The sequence below is a fragment of the Chanodichthys erythropterus genome, chromosome 21 (genome assembly GCF_024489055.1).
Source record: "Chanodichthys erythropterus isolate Z2021 chromosome 21, ASM2448905v1, whole genome shotgun sequence".
Classification (NCBI taxonomy): domain Eukaryota; kingdom Metazoa; phylum Chordata; class Actinopteri; order Cypriniformes; family Xenocyprididae; genus Chanodichthys; species Chanodichthys erythropterus.
Genome location: NC_090241.1, coordinates 37,283,141 through 37,302,253, shown reverse-complemented (window position 1 = coordinate 37,302,253; position 19,113 = coordinate 37,283,141). Strand labels below are relative to the sequence as shown.

Below are 19,113 nucleotides of genomic sequence, written 5' to 3'. Positions count from 1 at the left end.
AGATGAATGACTGTTGGTACTAATATGTAGAAAGCCTGTAGGATTGTGGGTAAATCAGCCATTGAAAACCCACATTAATGTTTTCTGAGAGCGACCCGTCTGCTGATGACCGCTCCACCTCCTCCATCTCACGGTTTTCGCAGCAGAAGCTCTTCATCTCTGGACTACATGCAGCCCGAGCGCTTGTGTCAGAGTTTGAAAGCTGAATTTGATGTCATGTGATGGATTCGAGTGAGCTGACGGTTCATATTCATCACTGGAACTGCAGGCAACATGCACAAATATAAATATATATATATGTATATATATACAGAGGAGAATTCAGAAGTACAGGTCGCCTGGAGAGAAACAAAAACAACACTGTAAATATCACTTGCCATATTTAATAACATTTTAGTAATTTAATTAATTATTTCTAAATTATATTTATAATATAACAAATATTTAATATCGTGATTTAAATATATTTATTGTATTATCATATTTTATTCATATAATAACATATTTTAATTATATACATAATGTAATATATGTTGATATTATTAAATATATTCAATGTATTATAATGATATTTAATAACACATAATATAAATAAATTATAAATATATTTTTATAAATGTATTAAAATATATGATAATTAAATATATTTAATAACAATAAATATATTATAAAATATTAAAGCTTTTGTACTTTTAGTTTTTTGTAACTTAATACTTATACTAATACTTGTATTTTAATTATTTATAAAACTACAATATTTATTAATATTATACTTATTTATAATGTAATACATATTAATATATTAAATGTTTAATGTAATAATAATTTAATAAATTATTTATAAATCATAATTATATTTATAATGTAATATTATTGAATATTTAATGTATTATATAGTTTTTAGTAATTTAATAAAATATTTTTTAATATACAAATACATGGTATATAAATACAAAATACCATGGTATATAGAAAAAAAGGACAGTATTGTTAATTAATATTGTTAATTAATTAATAACATATAATAAATATATTAATTTGTTTTTGTAATTTCATAAATAATGAAATTACTAAAAATATTAAATGTTTTTGTAATTAAATATTAATTAATTACAATATTTAATAATATTATTTATAATGTAATATATATTTGTATATAATAAATATATATTTACTGTATTTTTATTTTATAATATAACAGTTATATTATAAAAATATAGTACATATATTACATTTTATTTCATAATTGATTAAATTACACAAAAATAATTAAATGTATTATAATAAAGGTCATATATTTAATAATATTTTAATAATCTAATAAATTATTTATACAATTTAATAAGTAATACTAGTAAGTAATAAGTAATTTAATAAACTATTTCTTGATATACAAATACTGTTCATTTGAAACGATAACAGCAATACCATGTTTTTTTTTTTTTTTGAAAATACCATGGTATTACCAGAAAAATAGGACAGTTCTGCTATTTGATCAGAGCTGGTCCAGTTCTGCAGTAGTTCTGGGTCAGATCACCTGTTCGTGTCGCTGTACCGCTGGTGTTTAGCTGGCGGCGGGCAGCTCTTGACCCGTGTGTTTGTGCTGGAGGTCATCTGAGCGCTCATCAGTGACGGACGCAGAGCGACACACACTGGAAACATCATCAGAGGCAGTTATTACAGCACAGTATGAGCTTTACTGTCACACACCTGCATGCTTACCTGTTATCATTCACATCTCTGCCATTTCCTGTTGAAATAAGTATGAATATGTATTACTATACTGATAATGAGAACAAAAATAATGATAAAAGTAAAGATGCGTGAAGCGTCTTCACCGTTGGTGGCGTTGAGTTTGTGTGTGGAGTTCAGGTGTGTGTCGTCCGCTGACGGCGTCCTGTTCACATGAGGAACACACACACGTCTGACATCAGCGCTAGTAAAAACACAGTCAGACGTGATCCATAAACTCTGTTACTCACTCGCTGGACTCGGCTCTGGCTGAAGTTACTTTGGGTTTTTCCCTGGCGCTGTTGAACATCACATTGCTGAATGTGATTGGCTCATCTCTGCTGCGCATGAACATGTGATTGACAGGTAAGGAGGCGGGGTAATGTCCTGGACGAATCGGTTTGGCTGAGGGCAAAAAAAATACAGTTATAACTGTAATAATATTATAATATTTATATTTATTTTACATATTATACACATTATTAAACATTTAATGCATTACTTATCTGTTAAATAATATCTTTTGTGATTTAATTTATAACATTTTAATATTTAGTAATATTATATTTATATTTATAATATAAATGTTATTAACTATATTTAATGCATTATCATATTTAAAATATTTTTAGTAATTTATAAAATTGTATAATATATTTATAATATAACATTTATTTATAATATACATGTTATTAAATATATTTGATGTATTACTTATCATATTTAATAATATTTCTAGTAATGTAATAATTTATACAATCATAATATATATTTATAATAAAATGTTAAATATATAATGTATGATTTATTATAATTTTAAAATGCAGTTATTATATTTATATTCACATTTAATATTTTTTAGAAATTGAATCAATTATTTATAAAACTAATATAATTTAGAATATAACATTTATTTATCATATAAATGTTATTAAATATATTTAATGTATTGTCATATTTAATAATATTTTTAGTATTGTAATTTATACAATCATAATATTATATTTAGAATATTATATATTTATCATAATAAAATGTTATACATGAAATATATTTATTACTTATTATATTTAGTAATTTAATATATATTTTTTAAATATTTAATAATATAACTATAATATTTATGTATTATTAAATATAATGTATTATAATCATAATAGTTTATAACAGTAATTTAATAAAGTAATTTTTAAATATGTTCTTATATTTAAATCTTAATATTTATTATCATTCTTTTCATGATTTGAGGAATCATCAATATATCAGTAACATTATACATCATGATACAGTTAATTTGTGCTGAAATTTAAAAAAAAAAATCATGTGATAATGGCTATTTTTGGCTTATACAGTGAATAAAATTGAATAAAATATTATTATCATATTATTCTACTCCAGTATGATCCCTCTTTAGAAACTCAGACACCCTTGTGTAAAAGAAGTGCACTTAATTGAACTGAATGTGCACTAAAAAGGCTAATTCAGTGAATAAAGTACTTCACAAATGAACGATCTCAGACGCTGCTTGAGATTCATTTGGTTTAACTGCCCAGAAGAGACTAATGGCCGGTCACCAACCCAGAAATAGCCATGCAGTGCATCTTGGGAGTTGGACTGACCGATAAGAGCAGCATGAGGCCGTCGGAATGGGTTTCTGGCCCTCATGACGTCTTTGATGCGCTCTACTTCCTGTTGGTAGCGGCGCCGGTCCTTCATGGCTCCTTCTTTAGCCTCGGTCAGCGCGTCCTCCAGCGCCCGAACCCTCTCGGCCGTCGAGCGCAGACGCTTCTCCAGCTTCGGAAGCTCGCAGCGCAAATCTGCGTTATCACGAACCAGCTGAGCGAGAGAGAAGCACAATCAAACAAAACACAATCCTGCAGTGGAAACCGTTACATTCATGTCTCCCACATCCTTCAGATATGTAAATGAGGCTATTATGATACAATTAATAACGAGAAAACAAGATGTAAAAAATGTAACTGTAGTCAAGGTGAAGAACAAGAGTCAACATATTTAACTAACCTGTTTGTGAACTTTTGTAAGCTGTTCCAGGTTGTTCTCGAGAAAGGAGATCTTCTGTTTCTGTGTTGAACACCCCCCGCTCTCATCCGGCTCCAGCTCAGAGCTCTGAAACACACACAAACACAGCTTCATACAAAACACATTCAGAAACGCATCGACTGTTCGAATCCAATGCAGTTTTGTGACATCTGGTGGTTTAGAGGGAAATAAAATCAAACACACCTTTCATTATATATTACAGTATTTTTAAAACATGCTTCACACACTCAAAAAAAAAGCTGAGTTGACCCAGCGAATGGGATGTTTTAACCCAGCGAATGGGATGTTTTAACCCAGCGAATGGGATGTTTTAACCCAGCGAATGGGATGTTTTAACCCAGCGAATGGGATGTTTTAACCCAGCGAATGGGATGTTTTAACCCAGCGATTGGGATGTTTTAACCCAGCGATTGGGATGTTGTAACCCAGCGATTGGGATGTTTTAACCCAGCGAATGGGATGTTTTTACCCAGCGATTGGGATGTTTTAACCCAGCGAATGGGATGTTTTAACCCAGCGATTGGGATGTTTTAACCCAGCGAATGGGATGTTTTAACCCAGCGAATGGGATGTTTTAACCCAGCGAATGGGATGTTTTAACCCAGCGAATGGGATGTTTTGACCCAGCGAATGGGTTGTTTTTACCCAGCGAATGGGATGTTTTAACCCAGCGAATCGGATGTTTTTACCCAGCGAATCGGATGTTTTTACCCAGCGAATGGGTTGTTTTAACCCAGCGAATGGGATGTTTTAACCCAGCGAATGGGATGTTTTAACCCAGCGAATGGGATGTTTTAACCCAGCAATTGGGATGTTTTAACCCAGCGATTGGGATGTTTTAACCCAGCGATTGGGATGTTTTAACCCAGCGATTGGGATGTTTTAACCCAGCGAATGGGATGTTTTAACCCAGCGATTGGGATGTTTTAACCCAGCGAATGGGATGTTTTAACCCAGCGAATGGGATGTTTTAACCCAGCGAATGGGATGTTTTAACCCAGCGAATGGGATGTTTTAACCCAGCGAATGGGATGTTTTGACCCAGCGAATGGGTTGTTTTTACCCAGCGAATGGGATGTTTTAACCCAGCGAATGGGATGTTTTAACCCAGCGAATGGGATGTTTTAACCCAGCGAATGGGTTGTTTTAACCCAGCGATTGGGATGTTTTAACCCAGCGAATGGGATGTTTTAACCCAGCGATTGGGATGTTTTAACCCAGCGAATGGGATGTTTTAACCCAGCGATTGGGATGTTTTAACCCAGCGATTGGGATGTTTTAACCCAGCGAATGGGATGTTTTTACCCAGCGAATCGGATGTTTTTACCCAGCGAATGGGTTGTTTTTACCCAGCGAATGGGATGTTTTAACCCAGCGAATGGGATGTTTTAACCCAGCGAATGGGTTGTTTTTACCCAGCGAATGGGATGGGTTGTTTTGACCCAGCGAATGGGATGTTTTAACCCAGTGAATGGGATGTTTTAACCCAGCGATTGGGATGTTTTAACCCAGCGATTGGGATGTTGTAACCCAGCGATTGGGATGTTTTAACCCAGCGAATGGGATGTTTTAACCCAGCGATTGGGATGTTTTAACCCAGCGAATGGGATGTTTTAACCCAGCAATTGGGATGTTTTAACCCAGTGAATGGGATGTTTTAACCCAGCGATTGGGATGTTTTAACCCAGCGAATGGGATGTTTTAACCCAGCGAATGGGATGTTTTAACCCAGCGATTGGGATGTTTTAACCCAGTGAATGGGATGTTTTAACCCAGCGATTGGGATGTTTTAACCCAGCGATTGGGATGTTTTAACCCAGCGAATGGGATGTTTTAACCCAGCGAATGGGATGTTTTAACCCAGCGATTGGGATGTTTTAACCCAGTGAATGGGATGTTTTAACCCAGCGATTGGGATGTTTTAACCCAGCGAATGGGATGTTTTAACCCAGCGAATGGGATGTTTTAACCCAGCGATTGGGATGTTTTAACCCAGTGAATGGGATGTTTTAACCCAGCGAATGGGATGTTTTAACCCAGCGATTGGGATGTTTTAACCCAGTGAATGGGATGTTTTAACCCAGCGATTGGGATGTTTTAACCCAGTGAATGGGATGTTTTAACCCAGCGAATGGGATGTTTTAACCCAGCGATTGGGATGTTTTAACCCAGCGAATGGGATGTTTTAACCCAGCGATTGGGATGTTTTAACCCAGCGATTGGGATGTTTTAACCCAGCGATTGGGATTAATAAATGTTAATTTCCAACATACTTTGGGTTTATTTTAAGCAAGAAATACAGTATTTTTTAAACAATAGTTGAGTTAAATAAAACTACCCAGCAGGTTGGGTCAAACATTTAACCCAACCACTGGGTTTAACCAAACTTAGGTTATTTTTAACCCAGCATTTTTAGTGTAATGTTTTAGTTAATGAATTAACTAATGTGACCTTACGGAGCCCTTAAAGGGACATGGCAATGGAAAAATTATATTTCAATGCATTTTCCTTCACCGTGTCTCTTTAAGTTTTTGTGTGCTAAAATCAGCCATAATTTAATGTTTCATGACATTTTCCAGCAACTCAGCATGTTTTCATCGTTCCTCTTTAATCTCAGATGATTCATGAGTCTCTCGTGTTTCAGGTGTGGACGAACGCACCCGTTTAACTCGAGCCGTGAGGTCCTGAACGAACAGCTTCCTCAGATTGTGGAGCGTCTGCAGTTCACGAGCCTTTAAAGAGAAACTGTGTGTCAAACATGCCATTATATTTCATATTCTTATAAGAAACAGTGCTTTTAAACTTTCTATTCATGAAAGAACCCTGAAAAATAAAATGTATCACGTTTTCCACAAAAATCTGAACTGTTTTCAACATTGATAATAATCATAAATGTTTCATCATATCAGAATGATTTCTGAAGGATCATGTGACACTGAAGACTGGAGTAATGATGCTGAAAATTCAGCTTTGATCACAGGAATAAATTACACTTTACTATATATTCACATAGAAACCAACTGATTTAAATAGTAAAAATATTTCACAATTTTTACTGTATTTTCGACTTGCTTCAAAACATTAAAAAAACTTTGCCAACCCCAAACTAGTGTATAAAGATGTACTAAAGTCCTCGTTAAGCACTGTTTAGTTGAACTAACTGCATTTAGTATTTAAATTATACTACTTTTTTTATTGAATTGTAAATAACATTCAATTAAGTGTCCAAAAACATTACATTCATGTTGTGTTAAACGTCACAAGGGCAGATACTCACAACGGTCTCCTCCAAACCCTTCATGTCCTGCTTGGTTTGCTCCTGTCGTTCATGAAGATATCTGCAGACACAATCCCTCAGCATCAGCTACAGCAGTGTTTATGAACGTGTCCTCATGATTTCAGTCTTTCTCGCTGGAGTCTCACCTGAGCTCCTCCAGCTGTCTGGATTTCTCGTGTTCGCGTTTCTTCAGAACGCTGAACTCGACGCTCATCTGCTCCAGCTGCAGCTTCAGCCTCTGATTATCACTGAACACAAACACACAAACACACGGTTACACGCGTGACGGCGCTCAGAGACGGACAGCCAATCATTGAGAGGGTTGGAGACGCGTCTGACTCTTTGAGCTCGTCGATGATCTTCTGTTTGTGGTTGATGTCGTCGCGCAGACGGCCCAGCTGCTTGTGCTGCGGCTCGCGGTGAACGTCTGCTTTCTGCTCCGCTTTCTGAGACACAAAAATAGAAATAAACATCTTCACAGCAGCAACAGATCGCCCACACCAGCAATAAATCAAAACTACCTTCATGTTTCCAGACTCGTCCGTGTCCAGTGGATTATCCTGACCGCTGTCTGCAAACATACAGACAATAACTGTACAATCTGAATTATATATAATATTATAATATGACAAATATATATACACATAGATAATAATATATATACATATGATGACTATCTCTATGACAGACACCCATTATCTCAACTTTTTAAAAGTATTTTCCATTTGAATCCAACCATTTTTCTGCCATCTAGTGGTTTAGATGACAATAAAACTCAATTTAGCCTCCTGTTGTACCTTATATACCATGGTATTACTAGGGTACATTTTTGATGATAGTGTGTGTACCTGCGGTCTGTAGTTTAGCGAGTTCTTCGCTCAGACAGTCATAGTTTTCTTCCAGTTGTCTTTTCTTGAGTTCCACGTTCTGCATGTATTCAGTCAGAGAGCGGATCTTCGCTTCATGCTGGAAAACACACACACACACACACACAGAGACTTTGGCATCTGAACATGCATGTGTATTTGTGTGTGTGTGTGTGTGTGTGTGTGTCCTGACCTGTGATATGAGCAGCTGACAGGACGACAGCTCTCGGCCGGTCTCCTCCATCTTGCGGTGACAGTCGGACTGTAACGCCTCCAGCTGTCTGCAGCGCTTCACCACCGACTTCAGCTCCGACTTGACTTTGCTCACATACACTCGCACCACGGCGTATTCCTCCTCCAACACACCCGACAGGTCACACGGCTGCCGGAGACACTTCACACTTACTTTATACTTTCCAATAACTTTTGTTTTATTAAAGAATAGGTTCACAGAGAGATTAAAATTCTGTCATTATTCATCTTCCCTTCAAATCTCATTCATAAATAAACCAGCAGCATTCTGATCATTCAAAATCACTTTTCAGAAGTTGATGACTGTTATGGTGCTTTAATAATATTTTATGGTGCTTTTGTTTATATTGACAGACATAGATAATATCCAGCTAACAGGGAATGTTCTCAGAAGGTTCTGGCAACGTTCTGTCAATGTTATGAACATACATTCTTCCAGTAACATTAATAGAACATTCATTTAAAGTTATCTGGTCTTTAATAATGTTCTCAAAACATTAGCACAAAAACATTATTTATATATTGTTCATGGAATGTTTTTCTGAAACGTTTCAGTTGGATGTTTGTCTGACATTTTTTAAATGTTTCTACGTGTTTCAAACCATTCAGAGAATGTTCAAAAGTAACGTTCAAAAGTAACGTTCAAAAGTAACGTTCAAAAGTAACTTTCAAAAGTCAAGTAAAGTTCAAAAGTAACTTTCAAAAATAATGATAAAAAGTAACATTCAAAACATTCAAAAGTAACATTCAAAAGTAGCATTCTAAAGTAACGTTCAAAAGTAATGTTCAAAAGTAATGTTCAAAAGTAGCGTTCAAAAGTAACAATCAAGTAATGTTCAAAAATAACATTCAAAAGTAACATTCAAAAGTGACATTCAAAAGTAACGTTCAAAACATTCAAAAATAACGTTCAAAAGTAATGTTCAAAACATTCAAAAATAATGTTCAAATGTAGCGTTCAAAAGTAACATTCAAAAGTAACAATCAAGTAACGTTCAGAAGTAACGTTCAAAAGTGACGTTCAAAAGTAACGTTCAGAAGTAACGTTCAAAAGTGACATTCAAAAGTAACGTTCAAAACATTCAAAAATAACGTTCAAAAGTAACGTTCAAAACATTCAAAAATAATGTTCAAATGTAGCGTTCAAAAATAACATTCAAAAGTAACAATCAAGTAACGTTCAGAAGTAACGTTCAAAAGTGACGTTCAAAAGTAACGTTCAGAAGTAACGTTCAAAAGTGACATTCAAAAGTAACGTTCAAAACATTCAAAAATTACGTTCAAAAGTAACGTTCAAAACATTCAAAAATAATGTTCAAATGTAGCGTTCAAAAGTAACATTCAAAAGTAACAATCAAGTAACGTTCAGAAGTAACGTTCAGAAGTAACGTTCAAAAGTGACGTTCAAAAGTAACGTTCAGAAGTAACGTTCAAAAGTGACGTTCAAAAGTGACGTTCAAAAGTAACGTTCAAAAGTAACATTCAAAACATTCAAAAATAACGTTCAAAAGTAACGTTCAAAAGTAACGTTCAAAAGTAACGTTCAAAAGTAACTTTCAAAAGTCAAGTAAAGTTCAAAAGTAACTTTCAAAAATAATGATAAAAAGTAACATTCAAAACATTCAAAAGTAACATTCAAAAGTAGCGTTCTAAAGTAACGTTCAAAAGTAATGTTCAAAAGTAGCGTTCAAAAGTAACAATCAAGTAATGTTCAAAAATAACATTCAAAAGTAACATTCAAAAGTGACATTCAAAAGTAACGTTCAAAACATTCAAAAATAATGTTCAAATGTAGCGTTCAAAAGTAACATTCAAAAGTAACAATCAAGTAACGTTCAGAAGTAACGTTCAAAAGTGACGTTCAAAAGTAACGTTCAGAAGTAACGTTCAAAAGTGACGTTCAAAAGTGACGTTCAAAAGTAACGTTCAAAAGTAACATTCAAAACATTCAAAAATAACGTTCAAAAATAACGTTCAAAAGTAACGTTCAAAACATTCAAAAGTAACGTTCAGAAGTAATGTTCAAAAGTAACGTTCAGAAGTAACATTCAGAAGTAACGTTCAATAATGTAATTGCTTTGTAATTGATTCCTTTTGTTAAAATTCCAGATTTTTTAATTCTGATTTTACTTGTCACTTTTTTTCTTTTTAGTCTTTTTATATGATTTTTATATGGCTTTTCTTCAGAAAACCTCATGCGTTCACACACACTCTCTCACCAGTCTGAGGTCACCGTTTCCCAGAATGAAGCTGAAGTCGTTTAGATCCTTCATGAGGGTGTTTAACACCTCAGTGATGCGTTTCCTCTGCTGGCCGCTCACTTCCTGTAGCCGGGAAAACTCCGCCTCCAAACACATGAGATCCGACTGAGAGGAAGACAGAGAATTACATCTGAAATGATCAGCGTGATTAAATATTCACTGTGTGTGTGTTGGAGCACTGGCGATATAATTACAAGCTCAAGGAAAGCAGTTACGGCTAACATTACAGCTGATGTTTATACTGTACTATAAATCAGACTTTTGCTGCTCAAATAATACTATGCAGCAAGAATAAAATCATTTGACAACAGAACTGCAGTGCGCTGGTGTGGACACTAATACAGTTATGCTTATAGTCATCTGTATAGTTGTTGTTGTGAACGGCTGTTAAGAGATCCAGTGTTTGCCGTACGGTTCTGTGCGCCAGCTCCTCGGTCAGCCGTCTGTTGTGAAGGCTCTTGTCTTCGGCCTCCTGACTCTTCTGGTCGTAGTTCAGAGCGAGTTCCTCCAGCGCCTGCAGAACCTCCTTCACCTCGGCCTTCGCGCTGTCGCTCTCCGTCTGCAGACGACTCAACTCGCTCGTCACACGCTCACTGTCTCCACGCGACGACGCCAGCAGCTACACACACACACACACACACACATCTATTTTACACAACAAGACTGAACTCAGATCATCCTCTATGCTGAAGTAGTTTGTCTCAAAGCTTGTCAGCTGTTCTGCTGCAGACTCAAAAGTATGTACTTTTTCTTCAGTAAAACAGAGCGCAGTATGAGCAGGTGAATTAAGACGCAGCAACAGTCTCTCGGGGAGCATCAATATAAAGCATTACCACATTATGCTTTTTGGAATTCAGCAAATGTTTTACCTCTTCTTGATCCAGCATTTGCTCCTTCAGTTTTTCCACCAGCTGACACTGTAAATTAATCTCATCATCCTGTCAGAGAGAGAGAAAATCAATCAGAAAACCAATTTTTCTGTGCATCGACTACAGGCTGTTTGTGAATGTGTGTGTGTGTGTGTGTGTGTGTGTGTGTGTGTGCGCTCGCACCTTGTCGTCCAGTTGTTTGTAGAGTTTGCGTATCTCTTCCTCATATTTGCGCTGGTTTTCTTCTGGGATCGGCACACACACGCTCGGACTCTGATTGTCTAAAGCTGCGTCTTCACTGACATCAGATTCCACAGGAATCACGGCCATCAGATCCAGCGGAGCCACAGATTCACCTACACCATCATTTACTGTTACTATAGTACAATTACAATGCATCTTCTGTCATTTAGTCGAATTACCTTGGTTTTACTGCAGTCTTACTTCAGTAATCCTTACACTGCTTACTTCTAATGTGGTACCAAGTACCATGGTACTTTTTAGTGGTCTAAAAACCATAGTATTACCATGGCAGATGCCCATTACTCTGGTGGTACATACTATGGTAGTACTTTGAAAATGCTCTAGCGCCACCAACTGTTTATGCAAATAACTTTTGTAAGAAACAAAATTATTTTTTCCTCTGATTCCTTGGCTTAAGATGATTCGATTGCACCCTGTGATGCCATTTTCCGTCATTAAAATTTTTCCGCCATTTTGAACGTACTTTTTTCGACCTCCTCCAAGAACGTTGATCAGATATTTATGAAAATTGAACCAGATCACCTTCAGATCATGTTGACAAAAAGTTGTGGAATTCAAGTAGATTTCTCAAACCATTTTCAAAAAACGCGTAAAAGAATTTTACGTAGCGCTTGCGAAAATAGACACAAGGCTCAATCTCCTCAACGCTTTATCAAACTTGGTCCATGTCCTAACAAGCATGACCTGAGGTTACATGCTATGTTTCTGTGCAGCGCCACCTACTGACTGGAGATACGAAAATGCATATTTTTGCTTATAACTTTTGAACGGTTTGTCCAAAAATCATAATAGGGGTCACGTTAGTTGGCGTCAAACCAAGTCGACTTAATTTTTGGCCCATATCGGTTATTTTAGGCATCAGCCATTTTGAAATTTGTAGTAAAATGCTGTACAATGCTGTATATAAACGTATCATTACGAAACTTGGTATGAGTCATCAGCACGATGCCCTGAATGAGTCTGAGAAGTTTCGGACCAGCACCACCTAGTGGTAAAAAAAAAAAAAAAATTACATGCTTATAATTTTAGATGTGTCTGACTTATTTTCACAGGAGTCATCTCTTTGGATTCCTGAATCCTTGCCGAGTCCAACGATACCAAACATGATTGGTTTCGCCTTATGGTTAGTGCAACGTTGTGATGTAGCGTTTAAACAACACTTGCAAATATCTTCGAAACCGTTAGTCCGATCGAGACGAAACCAATGTAAGGTGTGGGTATTTTTTTATGTGTTCATACATATGTCTATAACTCCTAAATGAAATTAGATATTTTCACCAAATTTGGCACACTTCTGTATGGGGGCACTCTGAGGACACACAAAAAAGTGGTGGGACTGCGCCTCTTGGTGGCGCTATAAGTGAACAAAATATGAAATAGGCTCTAACTACAGTACTGTTGGTCAAAATTGACATGCAGTGTCTTTGTCTCAGTTGCTATCATAGTCATTATGACACTGTTGGTCTGTAAATCCATGTATTACCATTTTAAATGTCTGATGAATCTACAACCATGTTACAATCATGTTACTTTAAGGTCTAAGAGAGAAATAAGGTGCATGTTCTCACCGTTACGCCAGTGGTTAAGCTCCGCCTCCAGTCTCTGGATGTTCTCTTTCAGGTTCTTGTTCTTCTCCTTCTCCTTCTCGTATTTCCTCTTCCACTGCTCCGCCGTCAGCTCCAGGTTCACAGACGCCGTGTTCTTTATGGTCTTTGCGCTGAGAGAGATTGAGCGTGTGAGTGTGTGTGATGTATTTTTGAGCATGGCTTCGATTCTGTGTGTGTTTGCTGTGTTACCGTTGCCCGAACATCAGGGTGGATTTGGTCTCGGCGTCATTGAAGGCTGAAGGTGAGCAGCAGATGAACATGGTGGTTCTGCAGTTTCCGCCCAGAGAGTCCTGCAGGATCCGCGTCATCTTACTGTCCCGGTACGGCACGTGAGTCTTCTGCACGACAGAGAGAACTTACTGAGTTTAACCTTTGGTTCTGAATGGGTTGAGGCAGTCTGGCTGTGGCTTTAGTTTCATATGCAGATGCCGCTGTGACTCACGGTGCCTTCGGCCAGAGCTGATATAACGTTTCCCAGCGCCGACAGAGACTTGTTGATGTTCTTGGCTTCATCCAGAACGGCTCCCTCCGCACCTGTCTTACTCACCTGACCGACACACAGAAAAGATTTTTTTTCTTCAAGAAATTAATACTTTTATTCATCAAGAACGCATTAAATTGATCAAAAGTGACAGTAAAGACATTTATAGTGTTTAATTTCAGATAAATGCTGTTCTTTTGAACTTTTTGTTCATCAAAGAATCCTGAAAAATAAAATGTGTCACAGTTTCCACACAAATATGAACTGTTTTCAACATTGATAATAATCATAAATGTTTCATCATATTAGAATGATTTCTGAAGGATCATGTGACACTGAAGACTGGATTAATGATGCTGAAAATTCAGCTTTGATCACAGGAATAAATTACACTTTACTATATATTCACATAGAAAACAGCTGATTTACACTGTAAAAATATTTCAATTTTTACTGTATTTTTGATCAAATAAATGCAGCCTTGGTGAGCAGAAGAGACTCTTTTGAATATCGGTTGTGTGTGTATATATATATATATATATATATATATATATATATATATATATATATATATAAATATATATATATATATAAATATATATAATTATTAGAGGGAATTTGAATAAGAGGGCAGGATACACTAAAAAAAAAAATTCAAAGTTGTAAATAAATCAAAGGTTATAAAACTTTATAACTTTTTTCTTCTTAAAAATTTCATGTTTAATTCAATGTGTTACTTTTTGCTTCTTTTATTTCTACACAACTTGAATTTGACATTAATGGGATGTTTTTCTCCAGTAACGTTTGTGACATTAATGAGATCTCTGTGTGATCTGCAGGTGGACACGCTCCTGTGAGGCTGAAGATGTCAGAAACACTCAAAGCACCTTCTCGCTCCCGGCCAGATCCACCAGGTAGAGTTTTCCGCAGAGCTTCTGCTCCGTCTCCACGTGCTCCTGTTTGATGCTGATGAGGAATATGCTGTGACTCCTGGAGCTGTGTTCGTTCATATCTGACACACGACATCACAGCAGTCAGATCAGCACCACAGGTTACGTTACATGCTATCGTTCTTCAAACATTATGGGAATGTTACTTTTGAATGTTCTCTGAAACTAGAAGTTACATTTAAAAAATGTTAAATGTTTCATTTAAAACACACTCCAAGAACAATGTATAAATAATGTTTTTCTACTAACGTTTTGAGAACATTATTAAAGACCAGATAACTTTGAACAAATGTTCTATTAATGTTACTGGAAGAACGTTTGTTCATAACTTTAAAAGAACCTTGCCAGAACCCTTATAGTGCATTCGTAACCATCAACATTAACATTTATGCATTTTGCAGATGCTTTTATCCAAAGCGACTTGCGTTGCACTGAAGGTGTGCATTTGATCAGTTCATACATTCCCTGGGAATCGAACCCATGACCCACAATGCCTCTGTAATGAACAGTATTTCTGACACTAACTTGTAACAGCGACGTGACGGTTGGCTTTTCCCTCGTCAATAACATCCATCACTTCATCCGGGCTGGAGACAAAACGTTCAGTACAGCCCTGTACACACACACACACACACACACATATGATTTTATGAAATGATGATACAATAATATATAATACAATATTATGATAATATACACTGTTTAAAAAAAAAATCCATAAAAATGGATAATGCAGAAAATTACCAGGACATTTCCCAGTAATTTTATGGACATTTCCATTAACCCTAAAACACAGAGCAATGTTTAAAATTCAAAATACAGGTTAAACACCAATTCTATTAAATTAATACAGTACAGTGTGCCCTATTTTTATTGATTTTAAGAGTGTATTAAATGATATGGTTTTATGATGTTATGCTACAATAAAATATATGCATATAATATTAAATATGATGCATCAAATATAATGTATGATACAATAATAAATCATATAGGACCGGGGCGGGTTTAAATAAGTTTGACTTCCTCCCACTCCGTTTCGAGCAATTGATTAATTATGTTGTTTATGTAAGATGAACTTACCTTGTATAAATCAAATGCTTCTGTTGCTTTGTTATATGTCACTATTGCTCGAAATAAATAAAGGATAGGGAACGTGATATAATACAATATGATATATGATACAATACATGATATGATTTGATATGACATGATACAATATTATGCCACTTCACATATTTCATAATGAAACAATACGATATATCATTGTAGATATGATATTGTATCATATATATCATATGATCTAATACAAAATAGTATTATATATAATATACCATATGAATGGGAATAATATCTATCCTACACTACACTGTGAAAAAATATCTTTTGAAGTTGTAAATAAAATCTTTAGAGATTATTAGAGCATGAAAAAAAGAAAATACTATTTCTTTTTTTATTCACTGTGTTACTTGCCATTTCTTTGTAACTATGAAATTTAATTGCAATTTCTGAGTTGAAAATTGTTTATACAACAATTTTTGTGTGTGTGTATTTATCGTATTTAGTTTAGTTTCAGTAAATGCTCGTTTTGGATGGGAGGAAGTTTTGAGCTCGTGATCAGTGATGTTCGGCTCACCTTCACATAGGGAACTCGGTTCTTGTCCTCATGAACGGACAGGTTTGTCTTACTCACTGAAAGAAAGAGAGAAAGAGAGGCAGATGAGGGAGAAAGAACAAAAGACAGGAAATAACAAAGAACAACGACAAAAAAGAAAACAGTTTGGTCCCAAAATTAAAATTCAGTCATTCCAAATCCACGTAACTTTACTCTGAAATCAAAGAGCGTGTTTTACAAGATAACACTATTTCAGTCTTTCTACTTCAGTGTGTTACTTGCTGTTTCTTTGTAATTAACTGTGAAATTAATTAGCATTTTCTGAGCGAAAATTGTTCGTTTTAATTCTTTTTTCTTTCTTTTTTAAATTTTGACGACATTTTATGAATTAAACGGCTCATAAAAATTTTTTTTCCACTCGAAAATTGTAAAGTAAGTATTTTGTGATCATTTAACACATTTCTCCTTATATAAAACCTTTTTGGCATAAAGCTTCTTTTTTTCTAAGAGTGGGAGCATGAACATTTTCCTAAACATCTTCTCTTGTGTTCCACAGAAGACTGAAGGTCTGGAGCGACAGTAAATAATGACAGAATCTTCATGTTTGGCTGAATTATTCCTTTAATGAGCACATGCAGATCCACAGCACGGACAGGCCTCGAGTTTATTATGACAGAAACGACCCTTCGAGACTGACGTGCTTCTAATCTGATCAAGAGAGAGAGAGAAACTTCATATGAGTCGCGGCAGATATGAAAGCGCATATGTGAACGTCAGATCCTTTTAATCAAATATAGATACAGCGAGACTGACGTCATCTCGCTTCGTATTTCATCTCCTCGGCGCCTGTCGATCTGTATCTGTGTTTCATTACTCGTGTCTCTCTCTCTCTCTCTCTCTCATGCCATCTGTCCTCAGGTATTTTCCCAGATTGCTCAGTGACTCAGCAATTACAGTGGAATACAGACGAGCAGCGTTCCTCCAATCAGAATGCAGCAGCCGTGACTAAAACGACACAGATGGACGAGTGTATGTGTTCATACGACACAAGCGCTATTATCTGACGCTCACATGCTGAAATATGAGGTCTTAGCTTTTAATGATTGATAGTTTTGTAAGATTTTTTTAATGTTTTGAAACATTTTACAATGTAAATCAGCTGTTTTCTATGTGAATATATAGTAAAATATAATTTATTCTTGTGATAAAGCTGAATTTATTTAATTAAAAATACAGTAAAAATTGTGAAATATTATTCCAATGTAAATCAGCTGTTTTCTATGTGAATATATAGTAAAATGTAATTTATTCTTGTGATAAAGCTGAATTTATTTAATTAAAAATACAGTAAAATTTGTGAAATATTATTCCAATGTAAATCAGCTGTTTTCTATGTGAATATATAGTAAAATATAATTTATTCTTGTGATAAAGCTGAATTTATTTAATTACAAATACAGTAAAAATTGTGAAATATTATTCCAATGTAAATCAGCTGTTTTCTATGTGAATATATAGTAAAATATAATTTATTCTTGTGATAAAGCTGAATTTATTTAATTACAAATACAGTAAAAATTGTGAAATATTATTCCAATGTAAATCAGCTGTTTTCTATGTGAATATATAGTAAAATATAATTTATTCTTGTGATAAAGCTGAATTTATTTAATTAAAAATACAGTAAAAATTGTGAAATATTATTCCAATGTAAATCAGCTGTTTTCTATGTGAATATATAGTAAAATATAATTTATTCTTGTGATAAAGCTGAATTTATTTAATTACAAATACAGTAAAAATTGTGAAATATTATTCCAATGTAAATCAGCTGTTTTCTATGTGAATATATAGTAAAATATAATTTATTCTTGTGATAAAGCTGAATTTATTTAATTACAAATACAGTAAAAATTGTGAAATATTATTCCAATGTAAATCAGCTGTTTTCTATGTAAATATATAGTAAAATATAATTTATTCTTGTGATAAAGCTGAATTTATTTAATTAAAAATACAGTAAAAATTGTGAAATATTATTCCAATGTAAATCAGCTGTTTTCTATGTGAATATATAGTAAAATATAATTTATTCTTGTGATAAAGCTGAATTTATTTAATTACAAATACAGTAAAAATTGTGAAATATTATTCCAATGTAAATCAGCTGTTTTCTATGTGAATATATAGTAAAATATAATTTATTCTTGTGATAAAGCTGAATTTATTTAATTACAAATACAGTAAAAATTGTGAAATATTATTCCAATGTAAATCAGCTGTTTTCTATGTAAATATATAGTAAAATATAATTTATTCTTGTGATAAAGCTGAATTTATTTAATTAAAAATACAGTAAAAATTGTGAAATATTATTCCAATGTAAATCAGCTGTTTTCTATGTGAATATATAGTAAAATATAATTTATTCTTGTGATAAAGCTGAATTTATTTAATTAAAAATACAGTAAAAATTGTGAAATATTATTCCAATGTAAATCAGCTGTTTTCTATGTGAATATATAGTAAAATATAATTTATTCTTGTGATAAAGCTGAATTTATTTAATTAAAAATACAGTAAAAATTGTGAAATATTATTCCAATGTAAATCAGCTGTTTTCTATGTGAATATATAGTAAAATATAATTTATTCTTGTGATAAAGCTGAATTTATTTAATTAAAAATACAGTAAAAATTGTGAAATATTATTCCAATGTAAATCAGCTGTTTTCTATGTGAATATATAGTAAAATATAATTTATTCTTGTGATAAAGCTGAATTTATTTAATTAAAAATATAGTAAAAGTTGTGAAATATTATTACAATGTAAATCAGCTGTTTTCTATATGAATATATAGTAAAGTGTAATTTATTC

General features: G+C 34.1%; 1 protein-coding gene across 1 annotated transcript in view; it reads right to left on the bottom strand.

Annotated features, from left to right (window-relative positions):
- Nucleotides 1-1,564: 1,564 nt before the first annotated feature.
- The window catches only part of kif5ab (kinesin family member 5A, b), a 26,037-nt gene continuing 8,488 nt past the window's right edge, over nt 1,565-19,113 (bottom strand). The window contains exons 6-28 of the mRNA XM_067372641.1: nt 16,256-16,311; nt 15,145-15,232; nt 14,557-14,681; nt 13,631-13,735; nt 13,378-13,526; nt 13,150-13,298; nt 11,501-11,673; nt 11,318-11,386; nt 10,861-11,067; nt 10,407-10,553; nt 8,129-8,317; nt 7,918-8,035; nt 7,591-7,640; nt 7,409-7,503; nt 7,216-7,317; nt 7,070-7,130; nt 6,453-6,524; nt 3,754-3,858; nt 3,351-3,567; nt 1,992-2,136; nt 1,839-1,936; nt 1,723-1,750; nt 1,565-1,652 (exon numbers count right to left, since the gene is read on the bottom strand). Coding sequence (XP_067228742.1) covers nt 1,565-1,652; nt 1,723-1,750; nt 1,839-1,936; nt 1,992-2,136; nt 3,351-3,567; nt 3,754-3,858; nt 6,453-6,524; nt 7,070-7,130; nt 7,216-7,317; nt 7,409-7,503; nt 7,591-7,640; nt 7,918-8,035; nt 8,129-8,317; nt 10,407-10,553; nt 10,861-11,067; nt 11,318-11,386; nt 11,501-11,673; nt 13,150-13,298; nt 13,378-13,526; nt 13,631-13,735; nt 14,557-14,681; nt 15,145-15,232; nt 16,256-16,311 — 2,636 coding nt within the window. The remainder of the gene's footprint in view (nt 1,653-1,722; nt 1,751-1,838; nt 1,937-1,991; nt 2,137-3,350; nt 3,568-3,753; nt 3,859-6,452; nt 6,525-7,069; nt 7,131-7,215; nt 7,318-7,408; nt 7,504-7,590; nt 7,641-7,917; nt 8,036-8,128; nt 8,318-10,406; nt 10,554-10,860; nt 11,068-11,317; nt 11,387-11,500; nt 11,674-13,149; nt 13,299-13,377; nt 13,527-13,630; nt 13,736-14,556; nt 14,682-15,144; nt 15,233-16,255; nt 16,312-19,113) is intronic.